The sequence below is a fragment of the Lolium rigidum genome, chromosome 3 (genome assembly GCF_022539505.1).
Source record: "Lolium rigidum isolate FL_2022 chromosome 3, APGP_CSIRO_Lrig_0.1, whole genome shotgun sequence".
NCBI classification, from domain to species: domain Eukaryota; kingdom Viridiplantae; phylum Streptophyta; class Magnoliopsida; order Poales; family Poaceae; genus Lolium; species Lolium rigidum.
Window position 1 is genome coordinate 33,369,924 of NC_061510.1, and position 11,596 is coordinate 33,381,519.

The 11,596-nt window shown below is 43.1% G+C and overlaps 1 protein-coding gene across 1 annotated transcript; it reads left to right on the forward strand.

The window, feature by feature from the left end:
- The first annotated feature begins 2,833 nt into the window (after positions 1–2,833).
- Positions 2,834–7,081, forward strand: LOC124694623. Its single transcript, XM_047227588.1, has 10 exons — positions 2,834–2,994; positions 3,075–3,401; positions 3,516–3,659; positions 3,788–3,871; positions 3,975–4,012; positions 4,113–4,154; positions 4,429–4,479; positions 5,195–5,290; positions 6,261–6,350; positions 6,999–7,081. The coding sequence occupies exons 1-10, from the start codon at positions 2,834–2,836 to the stop codon at positions 7,079–7,081; spliced, it is 1,116 nt and encodes a 371-aa protein (XP_047083544.1).
- Positions 7,082–11,596: the final 4,515 nt, after the last annotated feature.

Below are 11,596 nucleotides of genomic sequence, written 5' to 3' on the forward strand. Positions count from 1 at the left end.
TAATCATGAAACATGCAAAATAGATGAAATAACATAAGTATTGTGTTCCAATATGAAATATATCAATGAATAACAGCAAATTATGATATAAAATAGTGATGCAATTTGGACGTATCAAGCAGCGACGGCGGGAGGTGATACGTCTCCGACGTATCGATAATTTCTTATGTTCCATGCCACATTATTGATGATATCTACATGTTTTATGCACACTTTATGTCATATTCTTGCATTTTCTGGAACTAACCTATTAACAAGATGCCGAAGTGCCAGTTGCTGTTTTCTGCTGTTTTTGGTTTCAGAAATCCTAGTAAAGAAATATTCTCGGAATTGGACGAAATCAACGCCCGGGTTCCTATTTTGCCCGGAAGCATCCAGAACACCCGAGAGCCGCCGGAGGAGGGCCTTGTGGGCCCCGGACGACGGAGGTGGCGCGGCTCGGGGGTGGCCCGCGCCCCCTATGGTGTCGTCGCCTCGTTGACCTCCTGACGCCGCCTCTTCGCCTATATAAAGGTCCCAGACCTAAAACCTCGATACGGAAAAGCCACGGTACGAGAAACCTTCCAGAGCCGCCGCCATTGCGAAGCCAAGATCTGGGGGACAGGAGTCTCTGTTCCGACACGCCGCCGGGACGGGGAAGTGCCCCCGGAAGGCTCCTCCATCGACACCACCGCCATCTTCATCAACGCTCGCCGTCTCCCATGAGGAGGGAGTAGTTCTCCATCGAGGCTCGGGGCTGTACCGGTAGCTATGTGGTTCATCTCTCTCCTATGTACTTCAATACAATAATCTCATGAGCTGCCTTACATGATTGAGATTCATATGATGATGCTTGTAATCTAGATGTCATTATGCTAGTCAAGTGGGTTTTACTTATGTGATCTCCGGAGACTCCTTGTCCCACGTGTGTAAAGGTGACGAGTGTGTGCACCGTGTGGGTCTCTTAGGCTATATTTCACGTAATACTTATTCACCTGTTATGAATGGCGTAGTGAAGTGCTTATCTATATCTCTTTATGATTGCAATGTGTTTTGTATCACAATTTATCCGTGTGCTACTCTAGTGATGTTATTAAAGTAGTTTATTCCTCCCGCACGGTGTAATGGTGACGAGTGTGTGCATCCGTGTTAGTACTTGGCGTAGGCTATGATTATGATCTCTTGTAGATTATGAAGTTAACTATTGCTATGATGGTATTGATGTGATCTATTCCTCCTACATAGTGTGAAGGTGACGAGTGTGCATGCTATGTTAGTACTTGGTTTAGTTGTGTTGATCTGTCATGCACTCTAAGGTTATTTAAATATGAACATTGAATATTGTGGAGCTTGTTAACTCCGGCATTGAGGGTTCGTGTAATCCTACGCAATTAGTGGTGTTCATCATCCAACAAGAGAGTGTAGAGTATGCATTTATCTATTCTGTTATGTGATCAAAGTTGAGAGTGTCCACTAGTGAAAGTCTAATCCCTAGACCTTGTTCCTAAATATCGCTATCGCTGCTTGTTTGCTGTTTTCATCGCGTTACTCGCTGCTGCGTTACTACTCGCTTGTTTATCGTCCTGGGCAAAGCACTTTTCTAGGTGCCGTTGCTACTACTTATTTATACCACCTGTATTTCACTATCTCTTCGCCGAACTAGTGCACCTATTAGGTGTGTTGGGGACACAAGAGACTTCTTGCTTTGTGGTTGCAGGGTTGCATGAGAGGGATATCTTTGACCTCTTCCTCCCTGAGTTCGATAAACCTTGGGTGATCCACTTAAGGGAAACTTGCTGCTGTTCTACAAACCTCTGCTCTTGGAGGCCCAACACTGTCTACAAGAATAGAAGCTCCCGTAGACATCAGGAGGCGGTGGAGCATCAGCAGCGGGAGGCGGCGCAGGACCGTCAGCAACGGGAGGCGGCGCTAGCGGCAGCGGAGGCGGTCTGGGGCGCGGGCTGATGCGTTGGCGACAGAGGCCGACGCGTTGGTGGCGCAAATGGAGGAGGATGAGGAGGAGGATGAGGAGGAGGACGAGGACGAGGCGGAGGAGGAGGAGGACGACGACGACTTCGAGTGGTCCGACTACGACGGGCCGCACCCGGACGAGGCGGTGGATCAGCAACGAGCGCTCGTCGAGTCCTTCGAGTCGGAGAAGAAGCTCCATGACGACGCCCGTGCCCGTGAAGACGCGCAGATTCGCCGCGCCGTCAAGCTCTCCCTCCAGGCGGCGCAGTAGGGGAGGGTAGGTGACGACGTGCTGCTGGAGCAGCGGCGTCTGGCCACCGCCCTACGCATGGAGAGCTGCGGCAGAGGGGAGGCGACGACGGGGCGGGGCCGTCGAACGCACCGCCGTGTGGCCATTAGGCTAGGGTTTAGATGAAATCTAGCCGTTTTCATTCGAACTTGTAATATATAATCAAATCTGAATGAAAACCTTTATTTTCGTGTATTTTTATTTATTTGGGGTGCGTTTTTAGAGGACGTGGCTAGGGAGCCCAAACGCGACACGAACGAAACACGACCCAAATGCTCGATCCGGCGTCCTTTAGGGGACGTGGCTGGAGATGCTCTAAAACCGACTTATAGAAAGGTAGAGGCGCATTTTCACAAATGGCGTAGAGGAAGAGAAGGGGGTCGGCTTGCTATGGTAGGGTCTGGGGAGAGGTGCTGAAGTTGGGGGATTTGGGGGAGTGTGGGCCCGTGAAGTTGGGGCCGGATGGGGCAAATATGGGTGAAGAAGGGATCTACGCAGATATATATAAACGGCTCTGCCCTCCCTCCCCCAAATCCCCGCCAAATCCCAGACCCCAACCCAGCGGCTGTCTCTCCTCGCCGGCGGCGTCGATCCATGGCGAGCTCCGTCCCCGATAACGTTTTGGTCATGCCCCATGACGTGGCCTCGTACGGCGAGTCCATTGGCCCCGTCGACTACGGCTGCGTGCGGCGGTACCGCCACCGCCGGCTCCTCACCTTCCTCTGGCTCCACGGCTTCCGCGACGCGCTCCGAGGGTAACAATGCCTTTCTTCCTCCCTTCCCATCCGCCCGTCCGACCTCCTTCTTAACCATTAGTTCGCTGAATCAATCGCAGGCTGCTCAACGAGACGGACGCGCTCATGAGCGTCGAACACCTGTCGCGCCTCGTGCAGCAGGGCCTGTGGGACGACGCCGTCACCTACGTTTCGCGCTTCCTGCGACCGGTCACGCACCCGCAGAGCGACGAGGCCCAGGTGCTCATCCACTTCCTCAGGCACCACAGGGCCTTCGCCGGCATGGTCGCCGGCGAGAAAAACCGCGATATCAAGTACTTCAACTACAAGTACAACTCACGGTACCTCAAGCATGACGACTCCGTCTCCCACGACGCCCTCAGGCTCCGTTCCCTCGTCCTCTCCCTTCTCCACTCCGAACGAGTCAGGCGAGTATACTTGATACATCACACAAATCATCTTCAATTCCCCTCAATTCATTCTTGCAATTTTTCCTCTTTGCCACAGCTTAATTTTTACTCTTACCCATATTCCTTGTTCAGAGCCTCACTGGACTGGGAGCGCGTTCGTCACAAGGCCTCTCTCATCGTCCAAGACTTGGCTTATAAGGCTCCTGAGCTGAAAGACCTGGCCCTGTTCCCGGCCGGATCAATGATGCCACACGATGTACTTCCCATCGGATTCAGGTGATTAATCACTTTATTCATCACTTGATCTATACCATTCTAGTCCATGTGTAAACTTGGCTGGCTTTCACTACCAACTAGCAACTCTGAATTCTTATCATATTGCCATGTAATCTTGTTTCACCTAGACACCGTCGGAGGCGCTACGTCAAGGAACAAGACCTGCCAGGATCTAAAACTCTGACCAAGATCTTCCTTAAGATCAAGAAGAGGTAAAAAAATATATGATCTTGAAAGATGACGAATTTAAAGCGATCCTCGAATCTGCACTTTCTGCTTTTTGACAAGCATATGCACCTGTTACATGTTTTGCAGGCTACCATCGTCAACTCGCAGTCACGAGTTAAACAGTGGTACAATGCGCCTTTACAAGCTTCTTATGTTTAAGCAGCATACTTATAGATTATATATATATGTGAGAGTAAGAGCAATATTTACTGTTTTTGGTGACAGGATTGACAGACAAGACAAGGAAGTGGCTGGTAGATATTCTTGGTAATACTACCCTCTGCTCTTGTGTCCTTGTCTTGTTTATGTTGCAGTTTATGCATCTATAGCTGTGCTCAACTTACTGTTAGCCGAGATATATTTGACAGCTGCAACACACTTGCAAGTTGCAACCTATGAGGCCTTTCGGTTTGCCATGACAAACTGTAACAACTAGATCTGATCTGATATTTTCCTCATTTTTACTTGTCCACTCTTTGGAAAAACCTCTTGGATAATGTGTATGTATATAATCTAAGCAACTTGTGTCCCGTCCCTTCAGATGAAAGTTTACAAGCTGGTAGTCTGGAACTTCAATCAAGTGGGAAGGAAGGTAACCTTAGCTTAGTCACTTGTCAGTGTACCCACTTATTTTTTCAGAACTTCAATCAAGTGGGAACGATTGCAAAGCATTTTCCCAAATCAATTTTAGTGGTCCCTTCTCTGTCAACTTCCCATTTTTTTCCCTTATGATTTGGAGACCACAACCCTGTTAGTTATGTGGTCATGCATCATTTGCATGCTTGTTCAACTAGTTCTTTGTTCTTGCTTCACCAATTTTATTATTACCCTTCAGACACTTTTAATTATTTGTTGCTTTCAAAGTGCTCCACTAGTTATCCTTTGTATATTTCTGTGTTGTGGCCTGTATTTTTTTTGAAAGGTGATTTTATTTTTTGGAACAATAAGAACCCAAATCTGCGTCCCTTGGAACTTGAACCTGGGTGGTTGGGTTGTACATCCACTTCCCTAGTTAGGCTCACTTCTTTTGTGGCCTGTATGTCCATAATACCTCAGCCGATCTACATACTGTTGCAACACAAAGTGTTCTCTATGCACACTGTCCGCTCTTATTTGTAGAAGTTATTTTTGAAGTATCCATAGTAAAAAACACATTTCCCATAGATTTTCAAAATCTTTCATTCTCTTGTTGGTTGCTTTGCATTCTTTGTTTGATGTGCATGATAGTACAGAGCTGCAGTCCCTGTCATTCTTGATGATGCTGTTCGCACTTTATCAGTGCTTAACTGTTTAATAATTCGTTGCAGGTGTTCCAGGTGCTACAGTATCGCACACCATGTTGAATACCTTGACAGATCTTACTAGAAACTCTGTGTCTGGGACCTCTTCACTAGCAAATGCAGGTATATTAGTCGAAAATCCTTGATCTTTCCAAACCAAGATGAATCTCCATCTGTGCTTCTGCAAAATTGATTCCTTAAATCAGGGGCAGACCTGCACTATAGTAGCGGGGTCAATTGGCACATACGACCAACAACATATGACAAATACATGTTAATTTAGAGCAGTTTATCATGAGCTAATAAAAGTTAGAAATACAAGCGCTGACTCTGGCGACCTTTTATTCTGGGTTCACCTCTTCCTGAAATTGTTTGTTGTTAGAAATCACCAAATGTATGCATTATTGAAGGTGATATTTGAATTACTGATGATATGCAGTGGTTGAGATGTCTCGACAATTATCCAGCGATATTTATATAGGGCAGTGCTTCCATAGAACCAACACCCCCAAACTTAAAAGGGTAATCTAGTATTTTACCCATTAATTATTTGTTTTAGTTAAGCTGAGATCTAGATCTAAACATGTATACCTTAATACCTACGTTACTAGTACGTATGCTATACGACAATCATGTCCTCTGCAAGCGACTCCTGTATTTGACTTTTGCTGATTTTGTTGATTTGACAAAGTATATCTTATAGGTGATGAACGATGGCCAAAGGTCTTGTGTTTTATATTGACCAGTGTGACTGTGTGAGGGTTCTAATTTAAGGCATTTAGTTTTACTTCAGCCTGGTCTCACAAAATATAATATCTAGCAGTGCATCTATGTATAGCAGCTACTAAATTTTTGTCCATTACTTTTTGTTCCATGTACATTTTTTGCCTCTACCTATAGCAGCTACTAACTTTAAAGGAGATCTGCAGTTGAAACTTCTTTCCCTTGAGCTTTCCAGTCTATCATTATGTTATTGATTGTTTCCCCTTCTTTATATTTTATCTGCATGATAATTCTTGATTACATTTCTGTAAGGCTGATTTTATTTTTTGCACATTATTGTTGCATTTACTAACTGCGGGATTTGTTGCAGATCCTCCTGTTGCTCCAGTTTTGCAGCCTATGCCTTGTACATTGACAGTTCCTGATAAAATATCCGGTATCTCATCTGTGACAAATTCAAGTAAATAATTGTTTTTCAAACTTGGAAAAACTCCCACCGTATCAGTTAATCACTAAATCTTCATTATCAGAATACCAAATGTACTATCACATGGGTGATATGCATCATCCACGTTGACCAAAGGGAGATGGATCCCTCCCTTTACTGTCCGTTCTTAGGTAGAAGATGAGACCTCTCCAGCAGCGAATCATACGCGCTAGATAGCACCCGGTTTTAATTCTTCCGCACCTGTGACTCAAACCTGGATGGACGAGCTCACCACCATGAGCTCAAGCCACCAAGCCAGCGCTTGGTTCTCAGCGATATGCATCATCATAATAATATTTGCTTCATTGATGGCATACCATTGTTCTTATGTTCCAAAAGGCTATTTGACAATTTCAATCTACAACCTTGTCTGTGTAATCCTTGTCATGCTTCATTATGTCACAACATTTTATTGTTTGGTTCATATGCACATTGTCTGCCCCCAGAAGCCATCTTAACTTCTTAAGTATCTACATCAGGGATCTTTTTTCTTCCTTGGGCTTTCCATTGCCGATCTTATTCTGGTTCCTGTAATTTTATACATGTTTTATGCAACAACACCATCATGCACTTCATCAGTTCCTGTACCTGCTGCATTTTTAATCGCTAAACTTCTTTCAGGTGCTCCTGTTGCTTCAATCTCACAGACTGCGAACTTGACAAGTCATGCTGGAAACTCTGGGATCTCGGCAGTGATAAATTAAAGTAAGTTATTTGAAACTGTGTATACCAGGATGAAACTCATCTGCTCAATTGATATTGTTAGTTTTAAGAACACCAAACGTTTAGTCGAGTAGATGCATGCATTACTGATGATAATATGTGATATTCCATGTTTCAGTTTCATTTGTTCAGTCATAGAACTGGTCGTGCTGCTTTCTGCTGTCTTTTACCACGTTCCTATGTAACTATAACCTTTGAATGATGTGGAAGACACCATTTTCCCTGTCAAGTACTCCCTCCGTTCCATAATATAAGCCTTCTTAGCAAGCTATTTTAGCTTGCCAAAACATGGAACGTACTGATATCTGTTAGCTGTTTTTTTGTCGTTTTGCTTATATTATGTCCATGGTAGTTTCGGGACTGAATTTGCATCAAGCAACCTAGTTTTTCATGTTGATACTGCATAACGTGCGATTGTGCTTATACTAATAGGTCCTGCTAAAAACTAATAAATAAACATTACTTTTCAGAGAGTAATGAAAGCAAATAAGTTCGGATTCTTTCATGCACAAGCGTATCTCTTCACCTTTGGTCCTTGTCATGTTCACTGTTAACTGAACACTGTACACAATTTTGAGTCAAAGGAATGTTATGCCATGGCCATACTTTATGCAGCGATCCTTAAGAGCATTAATTCTTGGGCAGGAACGAGTAAGCTTTTGAGTTCGGAAAATTCAAATCTAAGAAATCGCCCAAGGACAGAAGAAATAATTTTATAGCAAGATCCTCATCCAAAATTGCAACAGAAAAGTGGGCCTTTTTTTAAGCATGTCTGGTAAGGAACAGGGTTCCATTACCTTTATCATTGACATAAGATTCCACAATGGAGTATTTCAATTCCTATTGTTGTGTTTCTACATGTGAAGACCAAGGCAGAGTAATAGCTTCAATGGACAAACTGAATACCAATCTGGAATTGCAAAGTTGTTTTTGTACATAGCCATGATTAAAATGTTGAAATGAACATCAAACAGCAGCACACCTTTGGCCACTTCACTTGTTAAGATGCTGCCACTAGAATGGGCTAAAACTTTTTTTCTGCATTGAATCCAGCTAAGTTACAGGAGGCTTTTTTTAGTTTTAGTAGTCATACTATTTCAACAGAAGTAAGTGGGACGTATTCTTGCAAGGCACTTGAGTAAGCAGGAGGCTTTTCTTGCTGTTTTATTTTGTATGCATCATCGGGTAACATACTGTCTTGGGAAGTATTAACATGGAATACTGGTTGGAGTGCAGGTGTCAAAGACTGAAACTGGAGCTAGAGCTGGCACGCACACTAGTATTTTCCTGCAAGGTCCTCAGCATGAAATTGAGCACACCTAGCTAATGGTGGCCCTTTTGTACATGTGCGTGAGAGGCGGTTTATGAAACAAGAAGCTGTTGGAACAAGAAGAAAAAAATATCCTGCTGCTTTGTACTAGTACTGTTTATGTGACCTACTTGAGACTTGGTGAAGCCTCCTAGAACTAGTATATTATGGTATCCTGCGAATGTGTCTCTTGAGTTTCTAATGTTATTATGTTTCTAGATGAAGTGGTATGCTCTTGTCAGAATTATTGTGTCTTCTAGTTATATGTACTATTAGTATTTGCCATGTTCTGAAGCTTATCTGCATATGTATCTTTGACAGTGTTCTTTCAAATGAACCGAATGTTATTTATGGCAACAAGATTTGGCACCTGCATTAACATACCTCCAGATTTTTGTGTTGAGTGTTTGTGCTGAACCGGAAAATTTAATATTTTGGTGTTGCAAAAGATTACTGAGGAGCAAAATTCTGGTTAGCATCATGCCACTGATCCAGGAAAAAGAAAGGACAAAAAAGCTCATGCCACTGATTCATTTCCGACAAGACCTACCATTCCATATCTCAACTACTTGCAGACCACAACAGTTCTGTTTTAGAGCAATTCCACCTTCCACTTGAAAAGGAAATGAGATCTTCACAACGTTTTGTCCAGGCCATTGCCTCATATGCCAAAAACTAAAAATAGGCGGAGTTCTGTTCTGAGCAAAGATAACAGCATTCGGCACAAAGGCCACAGTTTTATTTTTCATCAGCAAGAACCATTACTGTGCTCAGACATTCAAAGCTGGCAGGTATGGAAGATAACCAGGGTCGGAAAATACTTCATAGTACTGTTCCTCATCTTCATGGCTCGCAAGTGGAGTCTGTTGTGGAGCAGCAGGATGAGGCACTTGAGGAACCTGAAGTTGAACTTGGGATGAGGCGCCGGAGGAGCTTGCAGTGGTACTTGGCCTGGAGCAGCAGCAGGATGAGGCGCCAGAGGAGCTTGCAATGGTACATTGAAAGTTACTCTCCCCTTTTTGCATGTTCTAGTTTTGCACGTTGCATATGCTTGTACATAGTGCTCCGACTTGCTTTAACTTGATAAATAAAGTCTATGTATGCTGGGTTACACACCATGTATTTGTGTTCGTATTGGAGCTACTTTGCATCTTGTTGTATCTTATAAGGTTTTTGTGAGTGATTAATGGACTATCCCATTTTGGGGAACCATGTGCTTCAAGCTATGCTATTAATTGCTTTGCATGTTGGTATGACTATTTGAAGCTATCAAAAACTCTCTTTGCATGATGGTTAACTCTTATCTTTTACCATACGCTTTATTTGTTGTAAATATGATCTTAGGTATACTTACAAACTACCACCGGAAAATATTTCCTAATACCTCTTGTCCTAGGACAATTGGCAATCTATTATGAGGTGAATATTTATTGATCATATTATATTGACTCTTGTGTTTAATTGTCTTATTTATTTCCATGAATTTGTTGTATACCAACTTGTGGATGTGTATACCAACTTGTATATTTTTCTGTCGATGTTTTAAAATCTAGAAATAGCGATTTCAAATTTTCAAAAAATGAGCAGAGTGGTGCTCAGGTGATGTTGCGGTTCTCGTTCGAGAGGACCTTATACTTGGATGCATGAGAGGATCTTCACTAGATACGCACTCCTTCCTCGTTGAACACGCTTGTGGAACGAGGGGAAAGTACCAACAAGACTATCCAAAAATCAAAAAATAGGTTTGGGGGGGGGGGGGGGGTGTGTGTTCAGACACCATACTCATTGGATGACTAAACCCATATTTTTGGGGGTAGTGACCCATTGTTTTCCCTCATCTACCAAAGTGTGGGTCCTCTAAACCCCACTATCCATATTCGCAAAAAACGTGTAGGAGAGATCAAGGCCCGAATGGTACATTCCCTACACGAGCAGTCGACAAGCTCCTTCCCCGGGCCTGATGTTGTCGACGATTCTCGCAGCCGGAGCGTGTTTCCTAGCCTCCTTACCACCACTCCATTCACTATCCACTCTTTTGTTAATACACCACAAACAAAGTGACACCGCCCTATCAAGTGTGTCATTTTGAAAAGATCCTTCGAGCTCCCTCAAATTTGGTATAGGGGCTCGGTTGGACATTAGACTCTCCTTACCATAGATAGTGAATCGTTTTTGGCTTCGTCGGTTGATATTGTGTAGTCTTGCATATTTGATGCTTTTGGCCAGTGTAGGTGACTCTTGTCACTTTGACCTTATGTTGTTCTTCTCTCCTATTGTGTGAAGGCTTCCCATATGGTGATCTATTAGTTTGCTCCGACCTTTCGGTGCTTCATGTATTTTGCTACGGTCTTCTACTCTTCATGTGTCCATCGGCTCGGGTTTTCAGGTGGATCGACTCTACGCCGCCTTTCAACAATATGGACACCCCCTTTTTAGCACGGTCTCAAATTTGTCATCATCCATGGCTCACCTCCCCAGTTTGTTATTGTTCCTCTTTTAACTTGCTTTTTCTTTCCATATGGCACGAGTGCCCTCCTATAATTTGTCTCTCAACGAGAATTTTGGCACAACCTTCCATCCGTCCCTCTTTAGGTGGTGCAAGCGTTTTTCGAGGTCAAAGTTTGGCCATCAGTTTGACCAACAAAACATGAATCATATTCATATATTCAAATAAAGTTTCTAATGGCATAATTTTGATGACAAGTGACACGTATATTATTGGTCAAATTAGTAATCAAAATAAAAGAAACATGCAATGGAACATGGAATGTTGGGCAGATACTCCTAGCAGATAAAATGCAGGAGCTGCAGACTACATCCTCAACCTCTAGAAAGTGCTTTTAATTTCCGAGCTCCACGGTTCTCGTCAAATTTGTTTTTTCAAGATATTTTTACAAGTTATTAAAAAATCTGAAAATAAATCTGGAGACTTTCAGTAATACATCTCACAATCATGCAAAATCACAACCCAAAATTATTTTTATTTTATGCTAGACAAAAATGACAAAATCTAACATGTTTTGAAGATTTGAATAGTGGAAAGCGGAATATTTTTTTAGAATTTTTTGAAATTCAAAAATATATATCTTATTTTTTTAAAAAAAAGGAGGTCACTGCGTTCCCGGGCTCTTTTACCGTTACGCAGGTACTTGAAAAGTAATCTTCATGAGTGCGTAAAATCAATTAG

Bases quoted from the DNA above. Each gene is read 5' to 3' on its own strand.
- LOC124694623 (XM_047227588.1), top strand. From the start codon at position 2,834: ATGGCGAGCTCCGTCCCCGATAACGTTTTGGTCATGCCCCATGACGTG. The intron at 2,995-3,074 runs GTAACAATGCCT...AATCAATCGCAG, and splicing joins TTCCGCGACGCGCTCCGAGG to GCTGCTCAACGAGACGGACG. The intron at 3,872-3,974 runs GTAAAAAAATAT...CATGTTTTGCAG, and splicing joins TTCCTTAAGATCAAGAAGAG to GCTACCATCGTCAACTCGCA.